The following is a 19,896-nucleotide window of genomic DNA, read 5'->3' as shown; positions in this document are numbered from 1 at the left end:
TAAAGGAAGATTATTTAGAGAATAAAATCACTAGTATCCAAATATTTCTCTAAAGGGTAAAGCCTTTTAAAAATATCCCAACACCACATTCTAATGAAGACCAAGGAAAAGCCAGTCCCAATACAATGTCTCCATTCTTGCTATTTTTCAGAAAATAAACCAGGCTGTTTATGCTATCTGGTAAGCAGGCGAGAATCTCTTTTTGTTTCTCCAACTTAAAAAAAAAACAACAAAGAAACAAAAAAACTTTAAAAGAATCTCAGTAAATCAATAATCTAACAACAGAAATTAACTTCACAGACTTCCAGGGCTGACTGTTACCGGTTTTGTTACTGGTTCTAGTGACCTCACATATTGGAACTACAGTTTCCTTCTCTGTACAGTGGATAATGACACCCCTACACGGGACTGTAGGCACAGTTAAATGGAATATTTATACAGAGCACTCAACAAAGTGACTGAACATGGAAGTCACTCTACCAGTCAAGCTCCAAAGTCCAAGTCCAAGCACCCTATTAAATCACACTGTTTCTAATACAGTGAAGATAAAACCTGCCCATGTCAAGTCTATAAATGTACCATAACAATACACCACAAGCAGACTCAGCATTCAGCAAGACCTAATTTTCCAAAACAATTCCCTCATTTCTTACCTAAAAGTAAAAAAAAAAAAAAGAGAGAGACCATTCATGCAAGCTTTTTCTCTCACAAAACTTCAACACGGACCATATATTTTAGGTAAATAGCATGGTGTTATGACACATAGATGAATGATTCTGTTCATCATTTTAACAGACGGTTACATGGGTTTTAATTTTTCCTTCAACATCCTATCAAGGATTAGGATCTTTTCTTTTTTTTTTTTTCTTTTTTTTTTTTTTTGCGGTACGCGGGCCTCTCACTGTTGTGGCCTCTCCCGTTGCGGAGCACAGGCTCCGGACGCGCAGGCTCAGCAGCCATGGCTCACGGGCCCAGCCGCTCCGCGGCATGTGGGATCCTCCCGGACCGGGGCACGAACCCGCGTCCCCTGCATCGGCAGGTGGACTCTCAACCACTGCACCACCAGGGAAGCCCAAGGATTAGGATCTTGTTGTAAAAGATTAGTTTCCAGAGGTACCCAAGATGAAAAGGTGAGTCCTTGTACTTTGCCAATGAGAAGTACATATTCTTTTTTTTTTTTTTAACATCTTTATTGGGGTATAATTGCTTTACAATGGTGTGTTAGTTTCTGCTTTATAACAAAGTGAATCAGTTATACATATATATATGTTCCCATATCTCTTCCCTCTTGCGTCTCCCTCCCTCCCACCCTCCCTATCCCACCCCTCCAGGCGGTCACAAAGCACCGAGCCGATATCCCTGTGCCATGCGGCTGCTTCCCACTAGCTATCTACCTTACGTTTGTTAGTATATATATGTCCATGACTCTCTCTCACCCCATATTCTTATTTTTAATTATTACAACTATCTGGTTATGTTTATTAATATATGAATTGTTATTTTCAAAACAAGAAAGATATGTCATCTAATTGGATAATATCTTCAAAACTCCCTTTTGTTTTTCAATTGATTAATTTGGAGAATGAGCTATCAAACTGGCATTTTAGACAAACCTGACCTGGCAGGGCCCCATTACATGACCCACCTATGCAAACCTCTTCCTACGCTAACATATTCAGATATAACAGCAACACCCAAAGTAACAGCGTTATTTACCAAGGTATGGGTGCTCGTGTTGTCAGCAGCCCCACATTACCGCAATCCTCCCACTTCATATAGAAACCCTTAATCCAAGGAGGAAAAAAGCTTCCCTTCCTGGCTCAAGAATGACTGGATCCTTAACAGAGATCCAGTTTACAACTGGAAACACAACTTAGAATTCAAATACCTCCCAAAGAGATACTATAGTGCCTTAATGGTGTAAAGGAATCTGAATCAGACCCTGTCCCGAGTGCAGGATTTGATGGTATGATGGTATGTCCTAAAGATTCTTCAGGATCCAGCACGGTCTGGACACCCTACTACCTCTCACCAAGTAATGGGTTTTCCTTCCCATGGGAATTGAGAATATTGAAAAACCTCAGCTCCCGAGCACAATATGCCAAAAGGCCACTGCATCCTTTTGGATAAAAGTATCTGCATCTTTGCTCTAAGGAAGCGTAACCAACACATACAAATCCCTGCCTTTGTTCAGGACCCTGTTGGCTCCCATTACCTCTCCTCAATCAATTCAGGGTATTTCTATTTAATGATGCATTCTCCTAATCATAAGGCTTAAAAAAAAAAAAAGCTTAATGCTTAGAAGTAATAAAGTGCAGAAGCAAAAAGCTTGGGTACTGGGTGCAATCAGACACACCCAGCTCTAATCCCAGATTTACCTCCTACTAACCTGCTTCTGGGGAAACAGATCTACTGCACCCACCTCCAGGGCTGCTGCTAGGATTAGCTGTCAATCCATGTGCTCTGCACAGTGATGGATACGAATAATTACTGAAACAGCAACTGTTGTAAGGATAAGATAATGTAAAAAATCAATTTTAGAATTACTTACGGTTTTCCAGTTGAAATCCAGCTCTTAGCTCAGGATAGCACAGCAATACCCAAAGGGCCTGTACCTTCATTCCAAGCCACTGAAAGGCTTTTTTTTTTTTTTGCGGTACGAGGGCCTCTCACTGTTGTGGCCTCTCCCGTTGCGGAGCAGAGGCTCCGGACGCGCAGGCTCAGCGGCCATGGCTCACGGACCCAGCCGCTCCGCGGCATGTGGGATCTTCCCGGACCGGGGCACGAACCCGTGTCCCCTGCATCGGCAGGCGGACTCTCAACCACTGCGCCACCAGGGAAGCCCGAAAGGCTTTTGAGTATGGTCCACCGAGAGTGGAAAAGAAAAAGTCTAAGAGTCCAGTTTCCTTCCTGCCACATTTTATTCCCTCTCATGGGATTATGGGGTTGTCCTTGGTGAAGTTAATATTCTCCCCACAGAGTTCCTGCCGTGCCACTAACTACTGCTCATTAACTTCATGAGGACAAATCTTCAAGTGACTTGAGGCTTCTGCCCACCAGACGGCATTTCCGAGATCTTCATTCCTTCCTAGTAGACTTCAAGCAGCTCTTCACGCTATTTCTTTCCAGATATCCATATTGCAGGAGTCTCGGTGGTACTGGCAGATGACAGGTGAAAATGGATCCCTGGCCTACCTGCTCTTCAGGGTCACGGACGACTGAGACAAAAGCACAGCAGCTAAAACTGCCTGGTCCTTCCCTAACTTCACCCCCATGCCCAGGCCCACTGCTCTACAGCCAGCGTCAGGGGCAGAAAATCAGGTAGGGAGCAGGAAACACCACCGACTGCCACTCAACCCATCAAGCTTGCCATTCGAGGCCTGCCGCACGGATGAATATAATCTGCTCGGAAACACCCAACCAAAAGGAGGTGCAAAAAAAGCCTACAAACGTTCATTCAACGGAACAGAACAGAACAGAGAACCTCTCTTCCTGAGCTTCTGTCATCCACACGCTCAACAATGGTAGTATAAAATGAGGAAAGCATCCCTGCCGAGGAGTTCATAGTCTGGGAGGAGAAAAAATGAATTACAGCGACTGCGTGAATCCTGACAGCAACCTCTGACGTGACATCGCCAGAGGCAGCAAAACCCAGCGAAACACTCGGTGACCAGGAATGGCCTCTGAAAGCATTTCCCCCAGAATGTGAACCCTCTTCTTGGCAACCGAACCCTGTATGCAGACAAAAGCTTACCTGGGCTCACCTGGGCACCCACATGCTCCTCAGCTGAGTCACCGGCTTAATGCAATTTAGACTCAGAAAGGTAAGGTGACTTGGCTAAGGTCCCAGAGCTAATGAAATGTAGCAGAACCTAAATTCAAACCCATACATATCTGCCCCTATTACTCATCCAGTGAACCACTAAGGCCACCTGGGGGGAAGTCAGAGTTGGAAGCTGATCTTCTCTCATGCCCTAGGCCTGCTGTTCAATTTGATACCAATACAAGAGGATTCTGAGGAACATGGTTTTTAATATTTCCCAATATTTAAAAATATATTTTAGCATAAGTCTATTTAACACCAAACGTCTGTATTCTGTTTCCAACTGTTTCATTCTGCTGAGCACATAGTAAATGGCTGGTGTAGATACACTTTCTTCTTTTTACTACCTTCCAAGCTGGCCACTCCTTCATGCTTCCTCAGCCCTGAGGGCATCATCTTGTATAACAGTAATCACGGTGTGATCGGTAGTTTGACAGCAAGTGTCTTGCAGAGACGGAGCGTGTCTTTTTATCCATCACTGGGTCCCAGCATCACGTAACAAATACTTGTTGCATGACTGACTGTCTTAACATCTCCAACTCAGCGGTGCCTATCAGAGGGTAAGGACCACATCTCCACTGTCTCCGAGTTTCTGGAAACACTGTGGCACACAAGGTGTTTGTTCAAACTGGTGGGTAGCTGAGCCATGGGACGGTGGGGTTAAAATCACCTTCTTACAGCTTTTATAATATCATCCCATACAAAGCTTGGCAACCCGTTCACAGATGCAGTTTTCCTGTATCTACCTCTTTTTCATGTTTTCTTTAGGTCATTTGTTTTGGTGAAAATTACTTGCCAGGTTATAAAGAAAATACTTCTGCTTAACTTCTCAAGGTTATCAGGCTCAAGGTTAACATGCTTCCCATGTTAATAACTATCCCACATTTCTGCTGTTTATATTTAAACAAGGGCAGTTGCCTTGTGCCGTGTTCCAAAATCTGGGACTGTTTTTTGGAACTCGAAACAAGCTTCCCCATAGAAAAGTTAAAAAACAAAAAACGCAAAAACGCAAAACTAACATGAAGGGCACTTAGGTTCTCACGCCCATCCACAGAAGCCTATTGAGCCCATCAGAACACCACGGGACGCAGCCACGCTGCGCTACCTTCTCCGGGGAAAATGCCTCCCAGCCCCAGCTGGGAGCACCTGAAACGCATCGCTATCCTCCTTCCTCTTCTAACCAAGTGAGAAAGGCTCTCCCTCCACCCATTCCCCCATTCCCATCCCTTCTGTCTCTCCCCTACACTCCACTCCCCCTGGGAACAGAGATACAAGCAAAGCCCAGGAGATGCTCGGTTCTGAGAATCAGGGCTGCTACAATGGTTGTTCACAAAATTCTCACGGGGCAGCCCTGAGATGGCGCACAGGGATTTTGAAGGAGGCAGAGACCGTGACCCAGAAGCAAGAGCTCTAGGAGGCTACTTGGAAGGGCTTGCTGTCATGCAGAAGTCAGGTTATCATTCACTCATTCATTCAGTAGACACCTAGTGGGAGCATACAACCTCCAAGGTGGTGTACTACATTCAGAAAACCAAACCGGTAAGACATGACTGCCGTCACTGAATTTGTGGTGTATGAAGGCAAAAGACATTACTCCCCTAAGCATCTCACTGTAACTGAGGCCATCCTTCCTTGGGTCAAAAATGTGCATCTTCATACTTCACCTAGCAGGTACCAATTCCATCTCAGGATTCCTAAGAACAGCATATATACTCCCTTTAAGCATCTGAAGACAGCTTCACGTCCCCCTTCAACACCTAGATTTCCTTCCTTCGAGGGCACTGCAGGTTTTCAACGTTCCTTTTAAACCTTCATTCTTATAACTAAACTCAAGAAAACGTGGATGCATCTGAACATCTATAAATTTGCCTAAGTGAGAAAATATACAAAACTCTTGAACCAACTCTCAGAAAGCACGCTACTTTAAGACTGATCCGCCTTCTTGCACCTCCCTTTACAATTTTTTTAATCTTTTTAATAGCTTTATTGAAGTAAAATTTACGTGCCATCAACTCACCTAATTTAAGTGTACAATTCAATGAATTTTAGTGAATTTATACAGGCAGTTTTGCAACCAAAAGCCTGCTGGAATTTTGACAGGCACTGCATTGACTCTATGGATCAACTGTGAGAGAACTGCCGTCTTAACAATACTGAGTCTGCCCATCCATGAATGTGGTGTCTCTCTCCATGCTTTAGGTCTGCTTTCATTTCTGTCAGCAAAGATTTTTATTTTCAGTTTAGTGGTCTTGCATTTCTTTCAATAAATTTATTCCTAAGCATATGATCCTTTTCGATGCTCCTGTGAATGAACTTTTAACAAATTTCACTTTTGGACTATTTCAATATGTAGAAATAAAAAGAATGTTTGTGTATCGCTCTTATATACTGTGATTTTACTATTCCCTTTATAATTTTTTGAATAAGGTATTTTTCATTATCGTGCTAAGTGTTAAACATCAAGTCCTGAGTCCTGCATTATTTCACTTCCCTTTCAAGCAAGAGCTATGCCAAGAAGGCGAACATTTCAACCAGCTTTTTAGAAACCATCTGCTTCAGAACAATAATCCAAAGTGAATCATTAATAAAGTCCATTATTCCATTTTTTGTGCTATAGCAAGTTTAAAATTACCACTTGGCAAACCTTATTTCATAGTTTTGAAACGAGCAGAAGAGTGTGTGTCCGCCTGCCTCTCTTTTTTCAAATCCCTGTGGCAGGAGTGTGCTTAGTATATGGTCCACCCGCTTTTTTGGTAAAGGAAGTCTGATGGAAGCACAGGTCAAGTTCGTTGTTCACATACTGGCTTTGTGCACAACGACAGAACTGAGAAAAGCCGTGACAGAGGCTGTGTGTCCTGCAGAGTCTAAAATACTTGCTATCTGGTCCTTTACAGACAGTTTGCCAACCCTTGCTCTCAGAAACGCTGGTCAAATCTGTGAAAGTTAAATCCTCCCCAGACAAATTAAGGAGAATCAACATCCTAAGATATAGGACCTTCTACCCCTAAATACTCTTTTTCTTCTTGCCTCTAACACTTGAGGTTTTCAATTTTTTTTCCTCAAAAACTTCAAAGCTTATATGAAAATAAGCTTTGAATTCTAGAATAAATTAAATTTTACTGGTAAATTAAAAAGCACTGAATTCTAGAATAAATTAAATTTTAATGGTAAGTTATCTAATTATGGATCAGAATAAAATAGCATACATATAAGTGTGAAATAAAGGGAGCTACAAAAATAAAGTTTATATTAAAATACTTTAATTTACAAATGGATTTGTTACAGAGAGTGCAAAAACTACACTATGAACAGCTTACAAAGTATATAAAACAAAGAGATCCAAGAATTTTTAAACTGTTAAATACTCAGGGAGTCCAAATCCTTCACTTAAAAAGATTTAAACCCTTGTTGTTCAAAGAAACATATTACACATACCATGTAAAACTAGACTGAAAGAAATAAACAGAACTGTATTATACGTAAACAATAACTTCAGACAACAGAGTAATGCTACAAGCCCCATCCAGTATATTTGAATGAAATTCTGAAGTCTGGACCCATTAAACATTTTAAATTAATGTAAAGGCCTAAGTGAAAAGGGGGGGAAAAGCATGTACGGATAACAAGAAAAAAAACAAAAAGGAAAAAGTAAAGTCAAACAGAAAAACACATAGGTATAAACTGAAATTGAAGGGAGCTAAAAGAGATTAAAATACACACTTTCTAACTTAATTACTCACCTACTCCTTATTGCCAACACTAGCAACTAACATGGCAAACCCATTTATAATAGCCTGCTCCGCGGATGGTGTCAAATTCTAAACACAGGCAACATACATGCAAGTAGCACTTTCCTCCTGATCACTTACTGTAAAAGAGCAACAAAATCAACTGTATCCAACTGTGTGTCTCTAGGCTGCACCTTCCAACAGAATTTTCTATGACCACAGAAATCTTCTCTGTCTGCACTGCCCAGTACAGTAGCCACCAGCCACCTGTGGCTATTGAGCACGTGCCATGTGGCCAGTGTGGCTGGACAACTGAGCTTTAGATGTCAATTAATTTCAATCTACAGGCCACATGTGGCTAAGGGCGCCATACTGGACAGGGTCTGAAGCCTTAAAAGTTAACTTCAGAGACTGCCGTTGCCTTTCAGAAAAAGAAACAATTTCCTTTGACCAAATATGAATCTACTAGCCTTTCGATTTAAAAGACTTTTGTTTACGCAGGGATACACAAGTTACCTGTTTTCAGTAATCTAATCAGATTTTCCTTCTTTTTCCAGATTCAAAACATACAGCTCCTTTGTTCAGATATTAAAGACAGTATCGCTTTGAACCTGTCATCTGTATGAGATTTTATAAATAGGGTCATGATGGTATAAAAATTGCTTTTTTTTGATACACCATCAAAATATTTTACTCCTCTTATAAAAATTAAAATCAAAACACCAAGAACCTGGAGTACTGCAGTACAGAAGGGAGGGGGAAATCAACACAGGTGGCACCAGTGGAAACTGAGGGAAGACACTGGGTCAAAACAGAGTGGGTGACCCATGAGTCAAACACGGAAGATGCAAAATAGCATGAGATTTGGAAAAAAGCTAATCGATTAGTTGCAAGTCCATCATTCCTTGTACAGAACTCTTGGAGCCACATGTACGTCAGAATTCAGAGACATAGTGCACCACCGATATCACGGAACACCCCCAGCGGGATTGGCCAGCAAGATCTGCGGGTACCCGGCCCCTGGTGTTCAACCAAGTAAGCGCTGCACACGTCTACTTTCCATTGAACATCTCTGGCCCAGACCTCCACACCAGCTCCCCAGCATCGATGAACTGCCTCACGGACTCCCTAAAGTCAACAGGCACTTATTCAGCAAATACCCAGAGTGTTTACTACATATGAAGCACTGTTTTAGGTGACTATATACCTGTTTGAAACGCTTATCCCCTAGACATGCTCCCCACCTCCAGGGTTCTCTACACTCAGAAAACAGTGCTTCCATCTGCCTGACCGTTCACACCAGGAACCTGGAGTCCTCCTGATATCCTTTTTCCCATCAATCACTAAATCCTTCCGAATGTACCTTCTAAATCTCCCTCCAATGTGTCAGACTCACTCCGACGCTCCACTGCTGCCACTCCTAGACAAGCCAGTAGTCCTTACCTGGAGGTGGCTATGCGCCCGAGGGACCTGTGAAAATATCTAGGAACATCCATGGCTGTCACAACTTGGGGAGGAGGTACTACTGGCATCTAGTGGGCGGGGGCCAGGGAAGCCGCTAAACATCCTACAGTGCACAGGCCAGTCCCACGCACCCAAGAATGATCCAGCCTAAACTGTCAATAGCGCTGAGACTGAGAAACCTGCTCTAAGTAAGCAGAAGAGTGCTGCACACCAAGGGTTTTATTTTTGTATTTATGACAGTTCTTGAAAAAGTGATCACAATTTACAATAATTTTTAACAATTATTATTAAAAATAATAATTTTAATGTAATAAAATTCTACTTGACCCAATTCTATTATGTTGGAATACGTATTATATGTGAATGAAGCGAACACTTACTTGTGCATGTTCTCCACTCCTATTATGATCATGATACAGTAGGAAATTCCACTTTGTACAAGAAAATGTAAGGCATACCTGTGAAAAGTAAGAACACTGTTAGAAGAGCCCACGCACAAACATCAAACTGAAATAATTTAGGCTAAAAAGTGCTTATATATAACACACGACACTGCCAGATAAAAAAGAGGGAGCAAACCTCCAAAGCCTAAAATTCTGTGGATACCCCAGAGAGGGAGTCCCATCCCACAAGCCCCACAAGAGCTGGAAAAATAAGACAAAACCCCATAAAGCCACACTTGGGGTCCTAGTATTCCACGTTTACCAGCTACCTGAAAGCTCTATGGGGTCCTGAGGCTCAAGGTTTACAGCTTTTTCTGTAACTCAGGAACAGGGATGAAAAGGAGTAAGAAACCTGGATTTCAGAATAGTCCCGACAGAACATCAGCTTTTGGCTTACCCAAACTAACTCTGCCAATACAGCTCTGTATCTGCAGTTATCTTTTCAAGTATTACTTACAAAATAGCAAAAAATACTAAATATTAGAATTCACTTAAAAGCAGGTACACCCTAATTTATTTATTCTGAAAACACGATGGTTCAAGTCAAATAAGCTTCCTTACACAAATGCAGTCAGTCCTTAATGTGCAGTAATCTATCTACAAAACGTTCTCACTGAGATGACACAGTTTCTTCTAACGTTCTAACGTAGAAATCTACCATTAAATGAGAGAACTAACTTATCCATTCATGTCACAAAATTCAGGCAAAACATGACTCAGTTCTCTGGTTTTAAAATCCACCCAAATTATCCCTAAGATTATGCATACATGTGCGCACACACACACAAACACAAAATTTCCATTTTCTTTCCCCTTTGATGGCATGAATAATGTATGAAAAATTTTTCAAATCATTGTATACAATTAAAAGTATCAATAAGTATCTTAAGCTATGATTAAAATTACTTTCTAACCTAACCATCATAGAATAACAGGCGCCTCCAATGTGGAAAAGCTACTTAATTTTTTTTCATTTTCCATAGAAATATTACAAATAAGAAGTAGGCTCCAAGGCAGGCCCATAGAAAAAACTTATTTTACTCATTGTACAAAGAATGTCTGTCAGTCTGTCTACTTGTCTCTTCCTCTGCCTAACACACACACACACACACACACACGGGAACAATGTTGGCCTGGAATGCTACTATATAACCAAAGGACCAGGAGGCAACAGAAAAACATATTTGTGTATAAACTGAAACAGAAAGAAGCTAAGAAAACATGACTAAAACGCACACTTTTCAAATTAATTACCAGCTCCTATTTATTGCCAGCACTAACGGAGTTCATGTGAAAATGCTGAAGTGGCCTGCTGGACACCTGCAAGGGCTTTATTAATTAGAATAGAACTCATTAACGATAAATGTCTTAAATGAAAAAAGATTCTGAAGACTCTTGGGGAAGTATCTTTCCTTTCCTACTGAATAAATTTCCTTGGAACATGAGGGATATATGACAACTTAGAAGCTAAAAGTTCTATGTTTCAAATAGCGAAGTGGTTCCCTCTATCACTTTGAGACGCCCACTCCCCGGGCATCGCCATTCAGATGCCAAGCTTGGCGATCTTCTGGAGTGCAATGTGACACTCTGCCAGTTGTACAAGCCTTTGTTCCTGGGATAATATACGTCTATCTGTACAGAGTGGACCCGCACTGCCCTCTATTTCACTGGCCTCCACAACGAGCATCAGGTTGCCTGTACACTCAACCACAGCACTGGTGGCTTTCCTCGTAATTTCCCATCCACAGCTACTCTCCTTGCCCTTATTAGAAAAATGAGCATAATAAGTGCACAGGAGCTACCTAGCACTTTTCAGGATTAAAAGATAACACATGAAAAGTGCTGGCTGGGTTATGTGGCACACAGTACGCTTTCAAATATTATTAGGGAGGTAAAAATGCAAGCAAGAAGGTATCTTAGAAGTTTATTATAATCCAGCCCTCATCATTTTAGAGTTGAGGAAACAAAGCCCTAACATATACCCAGTTAGTACCCTAAGTGACACTGAGACTCAAGTTGTTTCCTCCTGGGCAACTGATCCACTGGCTGATTCCTCACAGGGTGAGCTGGAGCGGAACCCCATGGACTGTGTATCACCATCTTTCAAACAAAACAATCCTTTATCCCCAAACTTCAGTTTGTTTTTAGATATCACATTTTACATATGTTGAATTTCAAATCACACAAAAGGCAGGTAAAAAATTTATTTTTAGCAAAAAAAGAGTTTTAAAAAGGTTGAGAAACACCTCTTCGATTGTTCCACTGATCTTTACGAATGTCCATTTTCCGAAAGGCACAGTACTGGCCACTGGGAATAAAGAGTCAGGGGATACAGTCTCTGTCCTCAGAGACCTTCCAGTCTAGAGAGAAAGACATACTTTAATACTGTATGATAAACTGAGGAAGAGACTGGATAAACATAAACATTTCTAATCTGGACCACCGACTGGACAATGGTACCAACAGACCACAGTCACAATAACGGTCTTGACCCTGAGTAACCCTCCCTGCTCACGAGGAGCTGGCTACTGTGCTGAGCCCCTTTCTGAAGTATTACATCTTTTAGTCATCACAACCATCACTGGTTCCATTTTACAGATGAGAAAAGTGATGCTAAAGAGGCTCAATAACATGTTTAGTTACACGGCTGCCGCCGAGGCACCCAGAGTGGAACCCAGGTCTGTCTGGATTCAGAGTCTAAGCTCCAGTCTGTTACTCTACACTGCTGTCATATAGCTAAATAAGAAAATAAAAGTATAAAGTAATTCTCAGTTAATAGAAACTTATAAATGATGGTTGGAAAAAAAAAAAAGCTGAGGCCAAACACAAGTAGGTAAAATAGCCAATTATATCTAGACAACTCACAGCATGTCTTCCAAAAGAGAAGTCACAATCAACAGGAAACAGGACTACTTTTGAGCCTAAAAAACAAAGTGCTAAAATGCAAATCAGAAGGATACGCTACTTCCCTGCTCATTCCGATTAGCAGAGTTACCTTTCACCCGGCACAGAGGCACAAACAAACTCTCTTCCAAACGAAAGGAATATAAAAATTTTCTCCTCCAAGAAAAGAATAGAGAACTCTATTTGAAAAAAAAACAAATCCGGGGCTTCCCTGGTAGCACAGTGGTTGAGAGTCCGCCTGCCGATGCAGGGGACACGGGTTCGTGTCCCGGTCCGGGAGGATCCCACATGCCGCGGAGCGGCTGGGCCCGTGGGCCATGGCTGCTGAGCCTGCGTGTCCGGAGCCTGTGCTCTGCAGCAGGAGAGGCCACAGCAGTGACAGGCCCGTGTACCGCAAAAAAAAAAAAAAAAAAAAGTCCTGGCTATCACATATAATTTGAAATACTTAGGACCACCTGACATTAAGGTGGGTTCCTCGGGACACTGTGATAAAGCATGTGAGAAGCCTTCACAGCAAGAAAGCACCCCGTCGGTAAAGACCTCCCCTCTGGCGGTGCTCCGAGTCACACGGCCCCAGGAAACACAGTTCACATCTCAGTCTTCTACTCTGTGTCCACAGACTGCAACGTGAAGGGTGTCCCGGAGCTGTCCACTCTGGACGGCAAGCCTTCCCCGACCCCTCCTCAAAATATGCTGCCGAAATACACACTGAACACCAAGTATGTACGGGTGAAATGTGTCGACTGGGATCTGCTTGAAAATACTCCAGAAAAACAAGTTGGGGAAAGAATAAAAGAAGAACGGCAGAATTTTAATAATCGCTGAAGCTGGACAATGGATATAGGAGGGCTCAGTATATTATTTTCTGTACTTTTGTATTCGAAAGCTCCATAACACAAAGCTAAACACACACACACACACACACACACACACACACACACACACACACACACACACACACACACACACACACACACTACCCCCAGGACAGGATTCACAAGAAGTTTAAATAGAATCACCTGAGAAACCTAAGAAAACTTTGATGACATAAATTTGATGTTATGAAGGAAGTGGAGAAACCATGCCTAGATCTGATGTAAGAGATCCCACTGAGACCCCAAGGATTCCGCACACACCCACCACTGGCAGGGCCTGTCAGAGGGCAACATGGCAGAGACTGGATAAATTATCTCGGATTTTTCGTGAGTTTCTAGGACACATGTGCAATTGCCAGAGGCAAAAAGTAGATTCAGAAATACCAGTACATTTCAACCCTCCCAAGAATCAAAGGAAACCTCCTAGGACAAATGCAGAGGCACTGTCAAAGTCCAACAGCCTGCACCCCACGACAGAAGCTGCTAAACCTCAAGTGACCGCATTTCCATCCTCTCAGGGAATTTCCATGTCCAGCAACGGTCTGCTCAACAGCAGACCTAGAAAGCCTTCTCTGGGACTGTGTAAGCATAGCAAACGAGCAAGCGGCATAAGCTCTCACTTAAGAGGGAAAATTCGGGAGAAGTCATAGAGCAGAGGGTCCTCCCACTGAGCGTCTCTGCTGTTTCTGGAGACACCGTGCACTTCTCCTGATTCCCTCTGTCACATACAACCACCGTCACCTGGGACGAACAGGAAGTGACAGCGTTTCTGTACTGCTTCACAGCCCTGACGATTAAGAAGGGAGCTAAGTGAAGGAAACACACATACACACAGCATCTGAAGGGCCATAAATAACAGCTTTCCATGCTAAATAATTCTTCCCCGCCAAAACCAACCAAACAAGAAACCTCTTTTGGCTAATGGCAGAATCTAAAAAATGGTAATAGAGTTCTATCAATGGGCTTTACCAGACTCTTAAAAGCCACTTGCACAGAAAGAAAAAAGCTATTTTAAATGGTTCATTTGTCTTGGCATAAAAGACCTGCAAAACAGGTGAAAGAGCTACTCATGGCAGAATAAAATGTCTTTATATCCTTTTTCTTCATCTGTCCTTTTTCATAAGTTATAAATAATAATAAATTGCCCTCTGAACCCCAACTGAAGGGACAGAGCCCACTCTCCACTCTTTTTTTTGTATTAAAAATATAAAACTTTTTAGTAACTATAAGAACAAAACTCTACATGATGTATCCGTCTACACACTCAATTTACAAAGACATCCAAAGTCTTCATTAAATATGATCAAAATAATTACTTACCATCCAAAGCAAAAAAGTGCAAGATAAAGGCCCAAAAGGGTAGCAACGACATGTCTTATAAAAGAGCTAGTTTTGCTTGAATGTAGGTAAGTTCGAAACCAAATGGCTGCTAGCAAGGCAAAGACTTGGCACACTACAAAGTTGACCTGTAAAGAAAAATTAAAATTTCATATTAGCAACACAGACTTGAATTTTTCATTTGATGTTACATTTAAAGTCTCAGGACAAAAACACCAAGGTTACAGAAAATTAAGATCTCCCAGTTTACTAAAGAAACAAAACAAAAATCGGGGCGTCTTCCCAGAGATGACAGCCTCAAGTTCAAAGTGAAGGGCTGACGCACACCTGGGTGCTACACTCGGCAGGGACGCTGGCGCCCAGCGTGGGGAGAGGCCTGCGGGGTGGGGGGGCCCTGGAAGACACAGGGATGCAGACACAGAAATGGAAAGCACGGGGTACCCTATGGTTTGGGAGAAAGAGAAACTTATTTTAATGACTTGGGCGACCCTGTAACTGGTGGAAAAGGAGAGCTCTGAGTTTCTCCAAAACTCCTGTGGGTGAGGATCTGGTGAAGGTCCCCGAGAGTCTGTAGCATGCACCCTCTTCCATCTGGAGCTCCGTACCATCCCTGGCGAGGGGGTCAAGGGGACGCTGCTGGTCTGAAACCACCACTGAAAGGAACCAAACGTCTCAGCTCTGGGGGCCTCAAGCATTGGTCCAGGAGGCAAGTACGTGAATAAGAGAAAGCCATGAGGGATAGCGTTCACCCCCAAGCCCGCCAAGGCAAGTTCTTAAATGTCCTCATAACTCACCAGGAACGACATCGTTCTCAATTTTCAGGAATGCATACAAGCTGGTAATAGTGCAGCCGCTCTTTTCTCTCCCTTAACATTACTTTTGCCTTTGCAAAATGATAAAATAAAAAACTACAAATAAGACTCTCCTGTGGTATTTAAAGACTCAAGAAAAACCTGCATTTCTATCTCTTATGAAGTAGATTCTCACAGAACGTTAAGGTACACATGCCTTAGAATCTACAAATACAAGAAAAATACGTTTGACATTCGGAACTTGTAAGAAACACATTTAACAACAACAAGATCACTGTTGCAGGGACCTAAATTAGGAACAAATCACACCATCTACATGTCGATGCTGCCACAGATCCACAGAGATATCTCTGCCTAAAGACACAGACAACTATGTGCTTTTTCTTGCATTACAAGGAGAAGAACAGTTGAACATTGTTGTACATTGTCTGAGAGACCATTGTTCTTCGAAACAGCTAGACTTAATACAAGCAAAATGTCATTCCAACAGGTTCTAAGCACTTTTTCTCTCCTAAAGGGTTCCAACAATATTTTTTTAATTAAGCAAAAAGTAGATATACCAGAAAAATGAATATTGACATTAATAACTACTCACATCTACAAAACTTCTTACAGTTTAAAAACTTTCAAATATCTCATAACTAAACAAAAAGGTACGGAGCATCTACTCTGGGCAAAGCATGGGAAATCAAAAGACGCATAAGCCCTGCGCTAGCCCTGGATGGCTTTAGAATCTAATGAAAAAAGCAGGGAGACGCGAGAGGGAAGAGATATGGGAGCATATGTATATGTATAACTGATTCACTTTGTTATAAAGCAGAAACTAACACACCACTGTAAAGCAATTATACTCCAATAAAGATGTTAAAATAAATAAATAAATAAAAATAAAAGCAAACACACGCACCAGGAACTTCAACTCAGTTATTAAAGACTATACAGAAAGTGCTTTGAGGACACCCCAAAGGAAACAGCATGAAGGGCTGACTGTCACAAAGTTGGGGACATAAGACCTAATGACAGCTGATCTCCACTAACATCCAAGGAGTCGCTCCCTCCCTCTCCCTCCTCCTCTCTCTCTCTTTTCCTATTTGTCTAACATAAAACAAAGTGTGAACTAATACAGAAGCATTCTAGAACCACTGACATACAGAATTTTGTATCTTTGTAAACATCCATTTCAACGTTGTCGTCTTACAGAAAATGAGACCAGATCTCACTCCAGACACTGAATCCAAATCTTTGGGGGCAGGCGCAGAAGTCGATAATTCAAAAAGAACAACACAGGTCCCAATAATCCTCCAGGTATGAGAACCACGGTGTCGCAAAATTAGAGAAAGGGCATTTTCAGCAAAAACAAAACAAAAACAAAAAACCCCAATGTGAAGGAAGCACTGCGGCTTGAAAATGCAAGGCAGCAGGGTGTAGTGGGGACAGCGGGAGATGACGTCAGGATGGGGGTGGGTTCAGAGAGAGGGGGGCTCTGCATGTCCTGCGGAGCCCATAAGTGATGAAAAAACACCGACAAGGACTTCCCTGGTAGTGCAGTGGTTAAGAATCCGCCTGCCAAATTCAGGGGACATGGGTTCCAGCCCTGGTCCAGGAAGATCCTACATGCCGCAGAGCAGCTAAGCCCGTGCGCCGCAACTACTGAGCCTGAGCTCTAGAGCCCGCGAGCCACAACTACTGAGCCCATGTGCCACAACTACTGAAGCCCGTGCGCCTAGAGCCCGTGCTCCGCAACAAGAGAAGCCACCACAGTGAGAAGCCCGAGCACCGCAACAAGAGTAGCCCCAGCTCGCTGCAACTAGAGAAAGCCCGCGTCCAGCAAATACGACCCAATGCAGCCAAAAATAAAATTAATTAATTAATTAATTTAAAAAACAAAAAACACCGACAACATGTGACCCAAGCTCTGCTTTCGCAAAAGAAGGACGAGAACAAGGAGTGTGTAGCAACAGGGTGCGGGCCGCTGCTGTCCCAGCCTCCTTGAGAAAGGAGGGCCTCAAGTGGCAAGGAGACAGAGAGGAAGGAGCCAGCTCGAAGGACACTCAGGCCACAGAGCCATTGGGACTGGCCACTGGACCAGGGCCTGAAGGAAGAGGAAAGGCCGTGAGTCATCAGTGGATGATGACATGATGCAGGGAGGCGTGGGTCCTAGGGGAGAAAGACTCCCCCCCACCTCGAGCACGCTCAGTTTGAGAGTGTGCAGGGGGCAAGCATGCTCGCTCAGACGACATCTGCGAGGCGGGTCTGGAGCCAGCATAGCAGATGCGAGTCTGGGAGTGATGGACACGGCGGAAGGAGAGCTGTGGACAGACAAGGGGGCCCAGGGCAGAACCCCACAGCAGGCAAGTCACAGCCGGGCCAAGTCACAGCAGCAAGAACGGGCACACTGTGTGTGGGCGGGGCCAGAGGAGGCTCAAGAGGCCACGGTCACGGTCAGGTCACAGGGCACAAGATCCAAGACAAGCCACCTACCTTGGCAACTGCACCTTTATCAGTGAGCTTGGCGAGAGCATGTCCAGAGCAGAAAGCCACATTTCACAGATGAGGAAGCCGAGTCCCAGTGTTTAGGTAACCCGTCCAAATTAATACTGCCTACGAATAATTCACACGTTACCCACTAGCAGCCAGGACAGCTGCGCAGGAGACGTAAGATGCATGACGCGGGACCCTGCCCTGAAAGCACGCAGAGCTAGGGCACAACTGAAGTGCCAGGGGGAGAGCCCCGGGAGCAGGTGCAGTTTAGACCCTGGCCTGGGGGAGCACCCAGAGGCACAGCGGGAATCTGGGCCTTGTGACTGGGCTGCAAAGGAGAAGAAGGATTCGGCCAGTCAGACAAAGGTGGCAACTCGAGGAGGAGGGGGCAGCAATTCATATCAAGAAAAAAAACCCTGTAGGATATGCAGGTGGGGAAATGCAGACTGTTACTTCACATAGGAAACACCAGAATGGGCACACACCCAGATGTACAAATAGCTGTTGTGAAAGGTCTTAAAGGTAAAACGTTCCCATATCTTAGTCATTCTTTCATGGGCGGGGTAGGGCTGGGGAGGCAAATGCATACTGCAGATGGAAATAGAGCAAGAGAGAACTAACAGACCTACGAGGCGTGGACATCCATCACATCACGGGCTGGCCCTTTCCACGACTTCCCGCCTTTAATCCTTGAAGCAAGGTGCTACTTCCCGGGGTTTACGCGGCCAGCTCAAGGTCACTTACAACACAAGTGAGTACCCCAGGCTCTAACCCAGATCTGAGTCTAGGCTGTTCAACGGCTGCCTCTCTACTTCTAGAGGAGGTCTGAAGGTCCAACCTGATTGCTACAGACAAGACCATATAGAGAATTCGCGGTCCGCAAAGTGTGTCCCTCCTAGCTAACAAAAGGCCGCCAACGGCTACTTCCCACACCTAATACGCACAATAAAAGGGAAGCCGCGTTGAGCTTGCCTACGTTTGTTTTGGTTTGTTACAGGTCAACCCTTCGTACAAGCTTTCTTCCAAATGGAAAGAAATACAGACCCAAAAGGCTTTATGTTCTTTTCTTCAACACCATTTTGTTGAAAATACACCTATACAAGTGACCTGATGTACCCTCAGAGAACTGCCCCCAGAAATGTGGGAGCGGGGGTGGGAGGGGAGGCAGGGCGCAGGAAGCGGAAAGAAACAAGGGTATAAAATCTAGCTAATTTAAGATTTTTTTAATTAAAAATTTAACTTTTGTGAAAAGTTGCACAGAGAAGTACCTGTGAAAGCACCTGTTGTAGACAAACCAGAGGATGCCCTCTGAGGAGCACGTTCCACAGGAGGTGGTGAGAGAAGAGTTTTCTTCGACACCAAATGACGTGGTTCAACCTCACAATTAAGTCAGCGTCCAGGCGTGCAGGGTGAAAGCCTGCTGCTCAGGAATTTATGCCACTCCAAAGAAACAGCAACGAGATTCACTTATTTTTAAGGATATTCAAAGAAATTATTAATAATACCCCCAAACAAATTTGCAAAAGCATTTAGGGAGGGAAGCGTCCACGACAGTGACATCGGAGGCTTGTCAGCTCACCTCCTTCCACGGACATACCAAACCAACAGCTACACCTCTTATGAAAAACTGTATAAACTGCCACACATGCCATGTGACAGTTCATTACCGCCACATCAGAGCCAAGCATTCTATAATAAGCCAACAACTGGCTTATAATAAGTTGAGAGTGAAAAAACTTAAATTTCAAGGCAGCTCAAGACGAACAAATACCATATGATATCACTTATATGTGGAATCTAAAATATGACAAGTGAACTTATCTACGAAACAGACGTGTGGTTGCCAAGGGGGCGAGGGGAGTTTGGGATTAGCAGATGCAAACTGTTATATATAGGATCGATAAACAACAATGTCCTACTGTACAGCACAGGAACTATATTCAATACCTCGTGTTAAACCACAATGGAAAAGAATATGAAAAAGAATGTGTATATATATATATGTATAACTGAATCACTTTGCTGTAC

General features: G+C 43.3%; 1 protein-coding gene across 4 annotated transcripts in view; it reads right to left on the bottom strand.

Moving 5' to 3' along the window:
- The window catches only part of MBOAT2 (membrane bound O-acyltransferase domain containing 2), a 113,113-nt gene that overhangs the window by 58,002 nt on the left and 35,215 nt on the right, over window positions 1-19,896 (bottom strand). Inside the window, exons 1-3 of one of the 4 annotated variants that reach the window (XM_060309447.2) lie at window positions 19,137-19,155; window positions 14,558-14,703; window positions 9,396-9,473 (exon numbers count right to left, since the gene is read on the bottom strand). The exons of 1 other annotated variant lie outside the window; for it this stretch is intronic. In XM_060309447.2, coding sequence (XP_060165430.1) covers window positions 9,396-9,427 — 32 coding nt within the window. In that variant the 5' untranslated portion in view covers window positions 9,428-9,473; window positions 14,558-14,703; window positions 19,137-19,155. Of the gene's footprint in view, window positions 1-9,395; window positions 9,474-14,557; window positions 14,704-15,369; window positions 15,467-19,136; window positions 19,156-19,896 lie in introns of those variants that run through there. 2 more of the 4 variants (XM_060309446.2, XM_030844504.2) reach the window with 2 other exon arrangements.

This window comes from Globicephala melas, chromosome 12 (genome assembly GCF_963455315.2).
Source record: "Globicephala melas chromosome 12, mGloMel1.2, whole genome shotgun sequence".
Taxonomy (NCBI): Eukaryota; Metazoa; Chordata; class Mammalia; order Artiodactyla; family Delphinidae; genus Globicephala; species Globicephala melas.
The sequence above is the reverse complement of the archived record's forward strand: the minus strand, read 5'-3'. Positions and strand labels throughout refer to the sequence as shown.